This window comes from Chelonia mydas, chromosome 18 (genome assembly GCF_015237465.2).
Source record: "Chelonia mydas isolate rCheMyd1 chromosome 18, rCheMyd1.pri.v2, whole genome shotgun sequence".
In the NCBI taxonomy this organism is placed as follows: Eukaryota; Metazoa; Chordata; order Testudines; family Cheloniidae; genus Chelonia; species Chelonia mydas.
In genome coordinates this window covers 5975976-5992778 of record NC_051258.2, presented here as the reverse complement: position 1 = coordinate 5992778, position 16803 = coordinate 5975976, and the positions used below count along the sequence as shown (strand labels likewise).

At 57.0% G+C, this 16803-nt stretch overlaps 1 protein-coding gene across 2 annotated transcripts in view; it reads left to right on the top strand.

Annotated features, from left to right (window-relative positions):
- Window positions 1-14521: 14521 nt before the first annotated feature.
- Window positions 14522-16803, top strand: part of EPHA2 (EPH receptor A2) — a 38009-nt gene continuing 35727 nt past the window's right edge. Inside the window, exon 1 of one of the 2 annotated variants that reach the window (XM_027820578.3) lies at window positions 14522-14780. In XM_027820578.3, coding sequence (XP_027676379.2) covers window positions 14696-14780 — 85 coding nt within the window. In that variant the 5' untranslated portion in view covers window positions 14522-14695. The remainder of the gene's footprint in view (window positions 14781-16803) is intronic. The other variant, XM_027820587.3, reaches the window with a different exon arrangement.

Sequence of the window (16803 nt, the reverse complement as noted above, 5' to 3'; positions counted from 1 at the left end):
TTTGGGCTCCTGTGCATGCACCTGCCTCCTCTTTCATCCTGCCCTTCCCTGAGCCGGGCACACCCTGCCCGGCAATGGATGCCAGTGTCAGCTAGAGGGCAGCCTGCCAGGCCTGTGAAAGGGGCTCTCGGGCTGCAGGCATCGTCTGGGACAGGCACAAGGGCTGGGCTGGGAAGGTCCTGTCTCCTTGGCACGGCCATTTCAGGAAGTGGCTCCCTTGCACTCCGTGGCAGTGGGCAGGCGAGTGACCTTCCTGTGGGCCAATGGCCAAGAACGTCGGGGAGAGCTGCTTTCTTCTGACACTGAACAAGGAGCTCTGGCAGCAGGAGGGAAGCAGCCTTATCCTCAAAGCTTCACGGAAGAGCTTCTGCCTCTGCTCTCCCCTGCCCCTCCAGCGGCCTGGCTCCTTGCGACACATTTAAAGAACCAGGGCACACAGACTCACACCCTGCCTGCCCTGCGGTGCTGCCACTGGGGAAGGGAAGGCCTGGTTCCTGTTGGCCCCTCTGGTGAACAGAGGGTTAATAGATAAAGGGGGCTGAGTCTGGTGGGCAGGGGACGGGGGCCTAGGATGCCTGGGTTCTGTTCTCAGCTCTGGGAGGGAGTGGGGCCTCGTGGCTAGAGTACGGGATTAGCAGGCTGGGCTCTAGTCCTTGCTCCGGGAAGGCCTGCCAGAGAAGGGGAGAGGGGATCAGGATGCTGGGGTCTATTTCCAGTGCTTCTCCTCCCGTGCAGCGTGATCCTGGGCCCCAGCTTCCCCAGCAGGAGACCGGGGGCAGCCATTCCCTGCTGCCCCATCAGGGAGGAGGGGTTAGGCGTCAAAGCGCTGTGATCAGGGTGGGAAGATGCTGGGGTGGCATGAAGTACTGTTCCAAAGTCTCCTGATAGCCATGACCGGAGCAGCCATTCCATCGGCCTTTTGGCCGCTGCCCATTCGGCTTTAGCCAAGCGCCAGGAGCAGCGTCCGGAAGCTGCAGGAATCGCAGAAACTCCCACGGCCAAGTGCCGACCCGCCCCGCCTCCCGTGCTGTCCTTCGGGGCAGGAAGGAAGGGCTTCTGCAGCTCCGGGGGCAGGAAGCGCCAGCTGGGCCGGATCCGCATTCCAGCATACCCGATCGCTATCACCCATCCTGCTGCTGGGCTGGCGTCCCCGAGAGAGCGGCAGAGACCTGCGCCCTGGAGGTGCCAACGGCCCCCCGCTGATCCTGGCAGGCATGGGGCCAGGCTCTGGACTCAGTTACTGGGGTGGCTCAGTGGGGTGTCTCTGCTTTACACCAGGGTAACTGAGATCCCAACCTGGCCCTGAGCCGGGGCCCACTCCCCAAGCCCAGATCTAAGGGGCCCTCTGCTGAGATGGCCAGCTTTCGCCCTACAGAACTTGCCCTCCTCTCTTGGGCCTCCCCAGGAGCTACCCCGAAGCTGCCAGTCCCAGTGGTGGAGAGGGGGTGACTGGGAGAGTGGCTGGCTTGCTGCTGCAGGGAGACTCGCGAAGAGCAGGGTGGACACGAGCAGCAGAAACTCCTCCCCCTGCTCTGGGCTCTCCCCCGCAGACCCGCCGGCGGGTTTCAGAGTACGTCTCTAGGAGGCTTAGACTATCCAGGTGAACCCAAGGGCACCTAGTGTGAGTGTGTGCACGTGTTTTGTGCCAGGGGTCTGCATCTGCCCCAATCTTCTGGGACAACATCTTCCTTGCTCCCTCCCCTGTCTGAGAGGCACCGTGCGAGGTTGCTTCTCACCCCAGAGGTGGCTGCATCTCACCTGGGTTCTGCACCTGTGCAGTCACGAACCATGAGGATGACGTCCCTCATTGAACCAATGCAGAGAATGACACGAACTGCTGCTTCTCAGCTGTGCACAAGGTGAGACTAGTGACGGGCCGGACTCCGGAGCTTGGGGTTCAGTGCTTTTCAGAGGTGTTTCTGCACCTTGTCTGAATAGCGCTGGGCTGGAGCGCTCAGGAGGGATCCAGTCCATCTTGTGGGGCTGGACCCCCTCCCAAAGAGCAGGGTTTTCTGAGAGGCAACCCAGCCCAGTGGTGAGGGCCCTGGCCTAAGACCTGAGAGACCACGTTGTATTCCCGGCCCTGCCCCGGCCTGCTGTGTGACCTTGGGGAAGTCACATCACTGCCTTGTGCCTCAGTTTCCCCTCCCACCCTTTGTCTATCATGCCAGCTTAGCTTAAGTTCTTTTGGGCAGGGACTGTCTCTCACAGAAGACTGGTAGATGAGAAGACCGGGCGCCCTGGAGGTTTGTGGGCAAGGACTGGCAGCCCATCATCTGTCGCTCCTGGGAGCGGGTGTGGCTGCACAGTGTCGTTTGCAGACACCTCGAGTTAGCAGAAAGCCAGAGCAGTTCATTTCCAGGCTGCCCTACACCCCAGAGCCGGGCGCTGGGGGTAACATCACGCTCTGCCCTACATCCCAGAGCCTGGCGGCTGGGGGGTAACCTCACACTCTGCCCTACAGAGCTAGGCAGCTGCGGGTAACCCATGCTCCACCCTACACACCAGAGCCGGGGGGCTGGGGGAGGGAACCCATGCTCCGCCCTGTGCCCCAGAGCCGGGTGGCTGGGGGAGGACCCACGCTCCGCCCTACACCCCAGAGCTGGGTGGCTGGGGGGGGAACCCACGCTCCGCCCTGCGCCCCAGAGCCGGAGGGCGGGGGGTGGGGTCACCCACCCTCTGCCCTGCGCCCCAGAGCCTGGCGGCTTGGGGTTTCCCACGCTCTGCCCTACACCCCAGAGCTGGGTGGCTGGGGGGGGTCGCCCGTGCTCCCCCCTGCGCCCCAGAGTGGGACAGCTGCCTCGTGGTGGGGCTGACTGGCCCTGCTGAGGGAGGCTGGTGCCTGCCCACGGAGCGTGTTACCCTCGAGTCACAGGGCATTAAATATGTGCCTGCCCAGGCCTGGCGTGACGGGCCCCTGACCACAGCCGCTGCCACGGTGGAGACATTAATCTTTCCTGCTGAGCAGGGCCTCGGTCCCTGGCTGGGGCGCACGGACGCTGCCGCGAACATGGAAAAATGACGCTAACCACAGCTTTTCCCCAAATCGCAGGAAATGTTTCGTTTGTGTCGGCTCCTACTGGATCCAGCCCAGCTTCCCGCTGCCCCTCCTCCCCCCGCGGTGGGACACAGAAGGGGGCGGGGGCAGGGCACACTTTCCGCCGAGCAGGAGTAACAGTTTGGGTACCGCGTTTCCCTGAGTCAGCGTTCGGGAGGCCACTCGTCGACGCTAATGCCAGTGAGGGAGCAGCCGGCTGGTGCGGGACAGGCGGAAATGTGGGTCCAAGAGGGGACATGAGTGAGTTACGGGAGGAAGAGCCGTGGTGTGGCTAAGATGCAGGCCTGGCAGCACAGAGCCGAGGCTCTGACGGTGACGAAGATGCTGATGATTTGGTTGTATTGTGGTAGCGCTCGGGAATCCCATTCGTGGCTCTGGGCCCCGTTCTGCTAAGCACAGTACAGACAAGTAACAAAGGAGACAGGCCCTGCCCTTGAGAGTTTTCTGCCACTGTCTTCTTGGGTGAGCTTGGGCAAGCTCGCTGTGCCTCAGTTTCCCCATCCGTTAGGTGAGGATAACAACGCTGCCCTGCCTCCCAGGGGGTTGTGTAAAGTGCTCGATCATTGGGCTGGAAGGAGCCACAGAGTAGCCAAAGGTTCCTGGCTACTGATTTCTGGATGAAGTGAGTGGGGGCCAATCCTTCCAGTAACTCCCAGGAAGCTGCCACAGGGATGAAATTGGCCCAGTGTGACCAGGAAACGTGCCATACTACAGCAGTCCCTCGCAGGCTCCCTTAGGAATTGCGGCCAGCTGGCTGCCTGGGGTAGAAATGTCTTCTCAGCCCCATCTGGCTGCTGCACCAGCAGGGGTGGAAAATCCGCCCCCCCTTCTGAACTCTGTTCCCAGCTCCAGGAGAGTCTTTGCCCCCCTTCCTACGGCCCAGGCCTGTCCACTGACATCGGTGATGCGCTTGGCCATCTGTAACAAAGGTGGTGGGATCAGACTGTCCATTTCCTTGTGGATTGTTTGCTAAATTCCTGAGGATGGACTGTGCCCATTGGCCGTGGCTTCAGGGCTTCCCCGTTGGCAAGCTGGCATAAACCATTGGCTGCGCTCGTGGGGCAAAGGGATTGATTGTGGCTGTTTGGCTGAGGGGGCTGGGGCCCGTCACACCCTATGATGTGCAGTCTGGAGTCAGAATCACACAGGATCTGACATGGGGGGCAGAGGTGAGCTCATCCGGAGCCAGATGCCTGGAGCTAGCCACCTGCATCCCGAACCAGATGGTACCAATCGCCCCCATCCCGCTAGGACGTCTGTTACTGAATCCAAGCACCCCGAAACCAGGGCACAGCTGGAAGCTGGATCCTGATTTTGCAGCCTGGCCCCATCTCGGTGTATCTAAAGCGTAGGCCTTGTCCACACACACAGCCTGAAACCAGTTCAGCTTAAATCGGTGTCTAAACTGGGTTAGCGAAGCCAGTGCCAGCGCCTTTGTGGGCGCTCGAATTTCAGTTCCAGAGGGGCTGATTTTAGCTTAGCGTTAACGTCTTCCTGAGCATTGATCCGTGCCGGGGTTGTACAGCTTCAAGAGGAGCTGCGCGTCTTCAGAAGTCAGAGGGAAGCCTGGTCCAGGGTAGGGGGCTGACCTGACCTGTCTGAGTCGGCGCAGTGGGGAGCCCCTGCTTTGTGTTGCCCCCGAGTGGGGTGCGGATGGCTGACGGTGGGGTGGGTGGCAGGATGGTGGATAGTGATCCCTCTCCGCCCGCCTGCCAGCACATCCAAGGCTTTATGGAGATTTAACGACAGAGGAAGCAGCCCTGTGTGACACCAGTGCCCTATTCAGACTGTTTGCGCCCTCCCCCCCCCCGCGATACACAAACAGCTTCCTCCCCCTTCCCCCGTTAACAGCTTTACGAGGGGGCCTGGGGTTTTCTCCCTTTGAATGAGCCGAGGCCCATAAAACGCAGGCCGCCCATGGCAGGGGCTGTGAGGAGCAGCACCTGGTTTACAAGGCGGATGCAGGAAGCGGGGGGCGCTGGGAGGCGATTTAGCAGGCCGGATGGTTGCGAGGAGGGGGGCCAGGCTGGCCTTTGGAATGCAGGCGGGGATGGGCAGAGAAGGACTGGCTCAGGGTAGGCATGGGTGCCCCACCTAGCTGGCACCTTATGGACCCGACTGCACCCACCTTTAATAAAGGTGGTGCCCACAAGACTACCGGTTCTAACACGCCACGTTCCATCTTGCACAAAGCAGCCAGCCACGTTGCATGCTGGGTGCCTGTAGGCATAGACAGTGCTGGGGTGCACCCCTCCCTCCTGAAGAATGCAGGGGTTGCATTCATGACTACAGTGATTTCCTTTTTGCACCTTGAAAACAGACACTTTGGTTTTGGGCTCCCCTCAGTCACTGCTCAGTGAGGATGGTGCAGACCTAAAACCACACACACCATGGGTGGAACGCATGAAGCAACCTAACTTCTGCTTAAGCACCTAACCCCCAGGGGTTTCAATGCAGCATGGTTGTAGCTGTGTTTGTCCCAGGAGATGAGAGAGACAGGGTGTGCAAGGGAGTATCTTTTATTGGACCAGCGTCTGGGGGTGGGAGAGACATGCTTTTGAGCCACCCAGCGAGCGCTCTTCTTCAGCTCTGGGAACCGTACTCAGCTTTCAAGGGAAGTCAGGAGGCTACGGGCTGGTCTGCACCTACGTCACTCAGAGCTGTGGAAAATTTTGCACCTTGAGCACTATAGTTAGGCCCCCCTGCCCCCTGGTATAGCGGCAGCAAGGTGGGTGGAAGGAGTCTTCCATCGACCTAGCTACGCCTCTCGGAGAGACGGACTAGCCACACTGACAGGGAAACCCCATTCGGCGATGCGGGATGCGTCCGCACGACAGGGCTATGACAACACAGCTGCAGTAGTGTAGACCCTGCCGTAGTGTATCATAGAATCTCAGGGTTGGAAGGGACCTCAGGAGGTCATCTAGTCCAACCCCCTGCTCAAAGCAGGACCAATCCCCAATTTTTGCCCCAGTTCCCTAAATGGCCCCCTCAAGGATTGAACTCACAACCCTGGGTTTAGCAGGCCAATGCTCAAACCACTGAGCTATCCCTCTGTGTAGACAGACCCTAATGAACTTTGCGGCTTGCACCCAGTGCTCCCTGGCAAGCTGCCCCGTTGAGCCTCTTGCTTGCACCCTATAGTTGCTGTACCCCTGCTAGAGCCGTCTGGAACGCGGCCGTGGGGAGAAGGGGGGTCTCTGCCTCTGGAAAACGGCCGACAGCCGACAGCCGGTCGGTCGATGCCTCTGGAAAACAATTGCTTTTCGGGTCTCTGTTCCTCTCCCCCGACGACTCTGGCAAGGAAACGGTGGCCAAGAAGATGGAAGCCCTTTGAGCCCACCCAGGGGTGGATGGGCCTGGGGTGTGAGGCTGCGAAAGGGAAGCCAAGGAGTCTTGCCCAGCGCCATGATGGCTGGGCTTTTCCAGGAGGCGCGCGAGGCCCTTGAGCAGGGTGGGGGGGAAGGAGAGCAGAGAAGAGCCAGTCAGGAGGCTCTGGAAGTCAGCCCCTGAGGAGTGACAGCTGGCTGGACCTATCCCAGGTCTCTCTAGAGAGGTTTAAAAGTCCCCATGCGGATCCACAGCCTTTGGGAAACGGCCAGGCTGGGTGGCTCCCAGCCATGCACGATTCCCCATCACAGCAAGGGCAGAGCCCTCCCAGCCAGGGCAGCAAGGAGCCAGAGCCGCTGCAGGAGAGCCCTACCCCCCGGCCTGACTACCAGAGCCAGCGGGGCAAATGGAGCAGTGCTCGCCTGGCTGGAGAGAGCCTAGGGTCCGTTTTCAGGGGATGCCCTGCAACAATAACTGGAGTGTGGCAAAACACCATTCAGCCGCTGTGATTTTAGCCCCTTGCCTACGCCCCTGAACCTAGAGTCTGCCAGGGCCTCGTCTCTCCCCAGACAAACGGCGAACCCCGGGACTGCGTTCGGCTGCTCTGTAGGCGGCACATTGGCCATCCTGGGCCTCGCTATGTTGCAGAAGGAGCCAAACACCTTCTGAAGCCAGCGGCCTCCTTCGTGGGCTGCCTTTAATGTCCCAGGCCATGTCGGCTGCTTCCCCAGCCAGTGCAGCTCATAACAACGGCTCTGCTCTGGAGCTGGGGAAGCTCCGGCCCAAGGCTGGTAAAGCTGGGTGAAGATCCTGCTGCGTGAGGGTGATTCTTTGGGCTCTCCCTGCTCTGCTCCCCGGGGCTCCCCCAAGCCCGGAGGGGGAGCCTTCCCCTGGTATTCACACTCTGAGATATTCTTCCAGGGGATCAGCTAGACGGGCCAGTGAGCAATAGACGGTAAGGAACATGTGTGCACAGAGACCCAGTAATGGGCAGCATGGGACCCAGTGGGCTTTTCTGTCTATCTCTCGTGGCTCTGAGGAGATGGAGGCCCCAGAGAGGCTCATTACAAATGGTGCTGGGCAAAGCACTGGGGCGCCATGGTAACGGTGATGGGGGCTGCTATGCTAGGAGGCGGGAGATGGGCCTCAGGAGCCCGCTGGGCCTTTCCCATCTCTAACGGCTCTGCTCCCACATGGGGTCCTTCCCCAGTGTCGCCCAGCAGCTCGTGGTCCCTCCCCTGCCTTGCTGGATGGGAGCAAGGAGGGGCCTTACCCTGCCTCAGCACATGGTGAAGCAAAGAGCCTGGAGATAAGGAGGGAACCGTCATCCTAGACTGTCGGAGGAAGGGTGGCCTGGTGGGCAGGGCGCCAGCCTGGGGCTTGGGCAACCTGGGGTCTATGCCCTGCTTTGCCACAGGCTCCCCGCGTGACCTAGGGTGTGTCCCTGAATAAGAGATTAAGCACGGTCCTGTCTCTGTGGGGTGCTGTGGGGCGCAGGACTGGAGCAGCTCCTCCTCCTGCGATGGACTAACCCACCATGGCGCAGCCAAGGCAAAGGACTCACAGCCACTCTTGGCCCAGCCCTGCTTCACTGCTCACTGAAATCAGGGGGAAAAGCTCCCACTGACTCCCCTGGGCATTGAGTCAGGCCCTCAGAGCAGGAACAATGGGCTCCCCTTGCCCCTACCCCACTCCTGTGCCCAGGCCTGGCTTTGGAAACCGGCCTGTTAGATTTGCCTGGCCGACCAGCTCTCCAAGCTCCTCGAAGGGACCTTGTTCCGGGGCTGCAAGCAAGGGGAGGGGGCTGGGATGAAAGGTTAACAAGCCGTTTAATTGCTGATTGCTGTGAAATGGCTTGACACAGGCCTGAAACGGCTTCCTATCTCCTGATGTGCGGCTATCTCCAGCTGCCTTGCTTGCTGACCTCCAAGCAGGGCAGGGGAGCTAAGTCCCTGTTAGCCAAGAGCTGTGTTATCTCTGGCATTTGCATTCCTGGCTGTGAACGGCTGCATTCCACACCCCAACCTGTAGCTTTCCAGTCCCCTCCGGACCTTGCAGTCTGCAGCCCCTCGGTGAGGAGCAGGATGGGAGCCTCTCCCCCTGTTTATTTCATTCTGCCTTCTTTCACGCTGGGAATGCTGGACGTCTCACAGCCCTGGAGCATGGAGTCGTCCGTCTATCTACAGACCAGGCACCGAATTCCCCCTGGATTGCCTCAGCACTGAGCCAAATCCTACATTTTCAGCCATGACTAGTGATTTTCAGCGGTCAGGTGCTGAAGATCAAGCCCTTTTAAGGTGTCTCAAGTTGCCCCCCAAGCAGAGGCACCCAAAATCACTAGTCACTCTGGAAAACTGAGCCCACTTAAACTCCTAATTCTGTCTCCTCATCTGTCCAGCCCCAGGCCTCTCTGCTGAAACTGCCAGCGCAGGGGCCACTTAGCACCAAGAGCACTGGTGGGTTTGGATTCCCACTAGGAAAAATGTTGAGTCCCATCAAACTCATTTCACAGAGGCCGGTGAACAGCTTAGTAGACGGGAACAGCCCTCACCCGATCCTGAGCTTGCAGGCATGCCAACCAGTGAGCTGCAGGGGAACACTGCTGCATCTCATTGCCAGTTCTCTGAGCCACCCGGGACCCCTTGGGAAGATGGGTCAAAGCCCTACATATTTCTGTGCTTCTTTGGCTCCATTTAAGCCTCATTTCCTTTGCGCTAAGCCCTGTTAATGTGCAGCTTTTGGAAGAAGAACCGCAGATGATAATTAAAGGAGGTAACTAGCAGCTTTGAGTTTTAGTCTTTTAAAATCTTTTCTCTGCGGGCTGGGTCCTTCGCTGTCTCCAGTGCGTCGTTTGGCTCTTGACCAGATGTCAGCCGTGCTTTCGCTCCTGGCTTCTGGCTCAGGGCACACGGTTCTGCCCCAGCTCCGGGAGAAATAGCAATGCAGAGCGAGATTAAGACGAGGGCTAGATAAATGAGGGCAATCAGTTCCTGGCCGCTCTGGGGTAAACCATGGTGGAAGGGATTGCGGTAGAGGAGGAGAATGAATGAATGGTCTCGACAGAGATTTGGGGAAACCAGGAGTCCTCAGGGCATTTTATGGAAGGGAGGAGAAGTTTCCTGTGGAAGCCCCACAGAACCTACCTCAGCCCCACACTTGCAGCCTTCGTGGCACCCGCATCGACCTGGCAGACAAAAGCTGTCCCAGATGATGTGCTTTGCTCAGCCAGAGGGGGCGCTGCTGAGTGAGTGACAGGAGGGATTCACTCCCTTCCCAGCCGTCTAGCTTCGCCCATCTCAGGGAGCCACAGAGACCAAGACTTGAACCCAGATTTCTGTTGGGAGCAGTGGAGAGGGGAGCATGCGGAGCTGCTGGGCTGAAGGTTCAAGCCTTACCTTGCACCCCACCATCAGCACATCCTAGATCCAATGCAGAAGCACTGGGTTTGCTGTCCTGCCCAATCCCTGCCCGAGAAGCTCACAGATGTTGCCACCTCCCAGCCACGTTGATCTGGATGTAGAGGTGAGGTCTCCTTTGATGATAGGACTGAGGGTGATGCTTTGGCCCCTGCCCATGTGCTGAACTCCCCCCCAGGATCCCCTGTGGGCCCTGGGCTTTCCCACACACTACAGTTCCTGCAGGCTCTCGGCCCAGCCCCAGGTAGGTGCCAGAGTCCTTGGGAAAACTGATTGGAACAGGGCAAGAAAAATTGTCCGGTTGCTAGAAGGATGAAAGGGGAAGGGGAGGGCGAACGGGCTTGTTAGTGTGCCGAGATAAGTTGCCACTTAGCGGGGTCACAAGTCCATGGCCTGTGTTTACCCACCGGCCTCTCAGGGTGTGAAAGGCTGGAGAGGGTGTCCTCATGAATGGCCCCTTGTGTGCAGGGATAACCCCGGTGAAATGGGACTGCTTCCAGGGCCCCTATGGCTCAGCCCCTCCCTGTGTCCACTCCAAGGCTGCCAGGTGGATGCCAAGTACCTGCCTGGCCATGCCCCCTCTGTGGCCACTCCCCCTGCCATTGAAAGGAGAGACACAATTGGATAGTCTGTCTCTCTCTCCCCCCCATAACGCTGTCAATCAACCTTTTTCTGAATGAATAAAACGTAAACTGACTCAGTGGCCCTGGTCCTGTTTAACTCTTTCCTCCCTGCGCTCTGCTGTCTTTTTACAGTGAAAGTTGTCACATGACTGCAGGAGCTGGGGTTTTAAGAAAAGCACCAAATACCACACGACTTGCACTAAAATCATTGGCACTGGCAACCCTGGCATAGGTCCAGAGCCCAGGGTGGGAATAGCACAGGGAGCAGCCGGTCAAGATCAAAGGCCTCAGCAGAGCTGTTCGGGCCTGGGAAGGCACGCGGATGGGAAGGCAGGACTGGACCGTCAAGGGATGTGGCAGAGAAGGACGGAGGTGCGGCAGCCAAGTTGTTGGGACTAGCAAAGCAGAGGCTGCTGCTGGTCAGAAATAGAAAGAGGCATTGGCAGGCTTATGATGGGGCAGGCTGGAATAGCGAGGCTGTTGCAGGGCAGGCGTATCGGGGAAGGTCCCACGGCACCTGGCTCTAACTTGGTCCCTTCCTCACTTAGATGGACAAGAGAAATCAAACCTGGAATTCCAAACCAAAAATAGCAAGAGACCCGGTAAATAGCAGGGGAGCCTCTGGCACCGAACCCGGAGATCAAGGTGTGGCTGGCAAACCCCAGGCAGCCGGGAGTTACAGTTTCACTTGCTGGCTAATGGGTAGGATTTTGCAGGAATCTACTTCAAAGGCTACCGTGAAACATGCCCGATCCGGGCAGGAAGTCACCTCACCTTGAAAGCAACTGGAACCGGCAGCAGACTGCATGAGGGGAGAGAAAGGGCAGCAATTAATTACCGCACGGGGACTTCAAACACAGCTCAGTGCAATGAGCCGCTGCGCCCACTCAGATATTAGCAGAGCCAGCCGTGCCCGCTTGTTACACCCCACCTGAGCACTAGCAGGGGAAGCAAGGGGATCGTGCTCCATCTGGGCCCGATAATCCTGGAGCCAGGGATACTGTAGGTACTATCCTGGCGTCTTACCATCCTACTCATGTGGCGGAGGATCTCTTGCCCTGCAGGGTGAATTCCATTGAATGACACCGAGTTCCTGTAAAAAATGACACTCCCTCCCTTGAGGACTGGAAACTTTCTGAACCTCAGGACCGTAGCAGCTCTGCAGACTGCCCCACAACCCTGGGACTGCACCTCAGTGCTGTTCGGCAGCCCCTCTACGATTCCAGTCCTGGGGTCCCCACGCACATCTCTGCCGACGCCCCTCAACCCTGACCTCCAGCTCCTGCTAGTCCAGTCCTGAGTTTCCTGCTCCCAACAGCTGTCAGTGCACCTCAGTCCTGATCTGAATCACACTCTGCATGTCTAGTTCCTGAACCTCATTGATCTTTGCTTGGCACTTTGCAGGGACAAGTCTGGTCCCCATTGAAGTCCGTGGAGCAGCATCTCATGTCTAACCAAGGGCAGAATTCAGCCCATACAACGCTCAGTTTTGTACCAAATCCACGCTGCTCTGTGTCAACTATGGAAAGGAGATAAGAGGATAACATTACCCTGCACAATGTTGCTGAACAAATGTTGCAATTTCATGTTAGACGATTATGTGATGCAAGATGAAACCACCTGGTTCACATTGAAAACATGGGACATTTGAAACTCCCCACAGTCCTGAAATTTTTGAGCAGTTTGTGGGTATTGCTTGAAAACAGGATCAGTTCAGAATGCAGGGGAGCCTCATTCCCGAGCGCAGCCCCCCACTCCCGGCTACATTTCAAAACTTTTCTTCTTCTTCTTGTCAGATTGAACCCTTTGGGGCCATCCCTCAAATGAAACATGAAAACCTTGATTTTGTCCTGGGATTTTACATGTTATTCCTGCTAGATCCTCACCCCCAAATTATTAGTAGTGTATTGCATCGAGGGCCCTCAGACAGGGCTCAAGGACGGATTTTGCTACCAGAAATACAAAGACAGTTCCTGCCCTCAAGAGTTCACAGTGTAGGAGCTGGACAAAAGGTGATTGGAGAAACGGTGGGAGGACTAGGTAACAGCAAGGAACGGGGCGAGTGTGCAGTGGAAAAGTCACGGTGGTCTCTGCAGTCACAGGTTAATTTCCAGGTCTGGAAGTCACGTCTTACAGTGATTTATTTGGGCTACCCATCCTGCGAACCCTGGATGCATTGAACTCTATGGAAGCCAGCTGGGCCTCAATCCTTGTGCTCGTTGCATGCAGGCTGCCACACAAAGCCTCTTGGACTTCAATAGGAAGGCATCAAGCGGTGGGATCAGGGCCTTTCCTGCTGGAACCAAGCTGGCAGGATCAGGCCCAGCTGTAGTATGCTTTCCGCTTGAATAAACCCCACTGGGGTGACAGGCCCTGCAGCAGCTAGGAGCTCAAGGCAAACCCTCGGAGGCTTGACTAGGCCGTGATAAGGGATCATGGGATGTTATCATAATTCACGACTCCCGGAATGGTGTTGCCATCACATTACACTTCCCAATACACTAAACACGAGGTTAAGGCTGGAGTTTTATGAGCGCTTTGTCGGCTCGGAATGGTATTCAGCACCTCGGGCCCTTCCCTGGACTTTATGGGAGAGTTCCTTCTTCATTAGGGTTTATGGTGGCAGCATAAATACCACCCTCGATTATTTTTTATAAGGCTCGCCTATAATCTTTCATTTGTAAAGGCTGTTTGGAAGGGGTCCCTGGGGGGCTGTTCTCAGCTGGTCAGAGTGCAGGACTGCGGGCTACATCAGCTCGATATAAAATCACGAATACATAGTAGGGAATGATTCCACCGCGTTGTGTGTTGGTAGGATGGGTCCTAGTGCTAAGGAACAGATTCTGATCTCACGTCACCTGCTGGTCCCAGTGCTCCAGAACAAAGTTAAGCATGTGAACAGCCCCCTGGATCTTTGCATGACTAATTCTGGGCTTAAAGCTGACATCACTGTAGCCAGCACCTTGTGTGAAGCCCGCCAAAGTGGGAGCCCCAGTCGGCCCAATGTCTTGAGTCTCCTCCAGCCCCCCCTCAGCCGTCACTCCAGGGAAGTCGGTGGAGTCCCACCAGTGTCTGTGGAGCCATTGGCATCAAGAGCAGAATCACAGAAAAATCGTCCTCCCCAGAGAAGTCAGGACCTGCTTGCCCCGTGGCTTTGCTCTGGCATTGCTTCACTGCCTGCCGTGGAGTGATTCCTGCCGGTTTACTGGGGTGAGACACTGATGACCGGGTCAAATAGAATTTCAGTGGAATTTTCAGGCTGCTCTGGAGGATTCGCATGACACGTGGCGTTGACAGAGCAGCACACGGGGTGATTTTTCTGAAGCGCTTGGGGCTGGTGTTTCAAGTGCTCATCACCCAGAACCAGAGCTGGATTTTAAAAAGTGCTCTGCCCCCCCCAGCATGCTGAGTGCGTCTACAGACGGGGTTCTGATTCTGAGTACCGGACTGGGCAGGTTTGAAAATCCAGGCCCTAGTGCAAGTTCTGACCCAGGCACTTAAAAAAACCAAAAAACCAAAACTGTACCCAGCTGCAGGGGAAAGGCCGAGACATTAAAAAAAAAAAAAAAAAGATTTCTGAGCAGGTGAAAAGAAAGTCAATATCTCAGTGTATCAGTGTGAATTACATCAAGGGAGTGTGGAAAGTTTGCTGGAGGATTAAAATATTACAAGGACATTTCCTCCCAATTATTTGTCTCCTTTGAACTAAACTGTGTGTGTGTGAGTGTGTGTGGTCGGGTGCTAGTGGGAGGAGAGGGAGGATATTTCTGTGTGTGTACCAGGAGTCCAGCTGCAAAAGGGTGCGAGATCTCTTAAATACATTCTACTTTGACACCCAAATGTGTCCTTGTCCCTAAGGAGGAGGCGGGATGGACAGCATTTCTCATCTTGCTCTGTTCCCAAGGATCTACCATATGCCCCCACCTGAAGCTTTGGTGCCCAGTAGGAGGATTTCCCCCCCATGGGGTGAACAGGATGGCACCGAGATGAGAGGTGATAAAAGATCAAAGCTCCTGGGGGCAAACGCGCTAGGTCTGATTACTCCCCTTTGCTCGCTCATTTTGGTGCTGTCTCTTTAAGGCATTCCTCAGGGAGTGGCTTGGGTGACATCAGCTCAGGGCATGAATGAACAGGACTGAAGTTTCCCACAAACTCCCATTAAGTTGCTCATGGCAGGAGGGCGCAGATAAGGAACCAGCAGCCGCCGCAGCCGCCGCCGGAGAGACTCGGATCGTCCCAAGCTCTCCCGAGGGCCCGAAGCCAGAAACATGAGAAGCCGATGGGCACAAGCGCCCTTCTACTTCGCCCTCCTGCTGCTCCCCAGCGCCCTGCTCAGCTCCCGGGCCAAAGAAGGTAAGAGCGAGGCTGTGCCCTGGGTTTTTAAGCCTTGTTCCTGCAGATGCAATTGACATGCCGGGTCCCACCCCTCCCGCCGGCCCCCTGGAAACTCGGCGCCCCTTGCTGGGGTGGGGGAAGCGGGGAGGAACGAGTGTCTGTCCCTGCCCTTATCTCTGGGGGGGGGGGGATCGCCGCCGATCGCCTCGCGTGGGGCCCCCGACACGTGTGTGGGGCAGAGAGGGGCTGAGAGCCGAGGCCGTGGCCACGAAAGGGGGCTGTGGCCCCGGCTGTGAGTGGGGGGCAGGAGCCGGCTTGGCCGGGGCGGAATGCGGAGGGGCCCGAAGGAGAAACCGGCCGCGGGAAAGATTTGCAGGGCACCGGGCAAGTTTGATAAACCCCCGTCGGCACCTCGCTGTCTCACAGGCAGGTTGTTTTAGCGGCGCCGGGGATTGGGTGTGACTCCGGATCGGGAGGAGCGCTCATACCAGCGCGGACCTTGGCGGACTGGCTAGGAGCGGGGATTAGCCAGGACTCACATTTCGGCCAGCAGAGGCTGGGAAGTGTCACGCGTGGGGGTGGTTCGGTGGAGGAGCCTGCTGCCGGGGGTAGGTGGGAGAAACTCGCCCCGGGTGAATGGATCTTCCCCGGCTTCAAATACCCGGGGAAAGGCGAGGGGGCCCTTCTGCCTGCTCCGATTCTTTGGAAGTCCCCTGGCGCCCGGGAGAAGTCGCGATTGCCCCACTTCGCCCAGGGCGGCTGATTCAGGGCGATGTCACTCTTGGGCTGGAAGTGCGAGCAGTGACACCTCGGTTACACAACCGCCTGGCTCGCCCAGATTGGGCCGCACAAGCCCATGGCAGGGCCAGGCAGGAGGGGAGGGGGCTGACTCACTGGTCGGAAGGTGCATGAGGTGTTGCATTCCCTGGTGTGAACCATTAAAGGGTGGGGGGTGGGGGGGGGGGCGCTTTCCTTGTTTTGTCCAGAAGATTCCTTCTTTCCATGCAGTGTTTATTGAGAGACAGTGTTAATGTGTGGCCTGAATGCTGCTTTTGTAAAAATGTAAATTGCATGAGTGGTCTTTCTCCTGATTTAGAAACCCCCCCGACACACCCAGGATATATCAGAGAGAGGGCCAGATTCTGCTTTCAGTGACACCAGAATAAATCTGAAGTTAACCCCACTGATTTTTAGTAAAGCTGCTCCAGATTGACTCTGGCCTTTAGCCCTCTGAAGACAGAATTATTACATTCCATTTTTTTTGGGGGGGGGGGGGGGGCGCTAGAGGCAAATTGATCCCAACTTCCAATCCGTACTTTTACCATGTAATGCTTCCAGCCAGGCGGGGCCGAGGTCCGACTCAAAGCCTTTCCGGAGTTTGGATCGAGGCTTTTGGGTTTGGGCCCATGTCTGAAACATTCCCAGCATTCTAGGATTTCACCTACACTCCTGGGGATTGCTGCCCTGGGAGAAAAATCAAAGCAGATTGAAGCAGAATTCCTGCCTGGAATATTTAGGACAATATTAAGAGTTGTTTAAAAATCAAATAAACTTTTCCCCATCCTTCACTCACCCCTTCGTGCTAAGTGATTACAATGACCAGGACAAGGGTGCTTCTAGGGGTTTGTCTTATTTCTGTGTCCTGAGTAAGCAGACGCACCTTCATACTGGTATAACTGTGCATCCATGTACTGCTTTAACGAGATCTGTTTCTAAACTGATATAGTCATCAGATGGCTACAAAACCCTGTGTGCAGACAAGCTCGCAGGGGTCAGTAACTGATCTGCACAGTGGTCAGACTCCCACTAGCTTTGAGCTTTGGCTTAGGTCCAGAGAGCAACTCCGGCACGCGGCTTGGCGGCTTCCCGGGATGGCTCCCAACTTCTGATCGGCTCCAGATTCAGCTCAGACCTTTCCCAGCTCATGGGGCTGTTCCGATCTGGTGTTTGAGTTCTCTCCATCATAGAGATCCGGGGCTACTTGCGAAATTCCCACCTAGAGCTGAACGTTGGGATCGAGGATGTTTGTCTGGACCTGTCT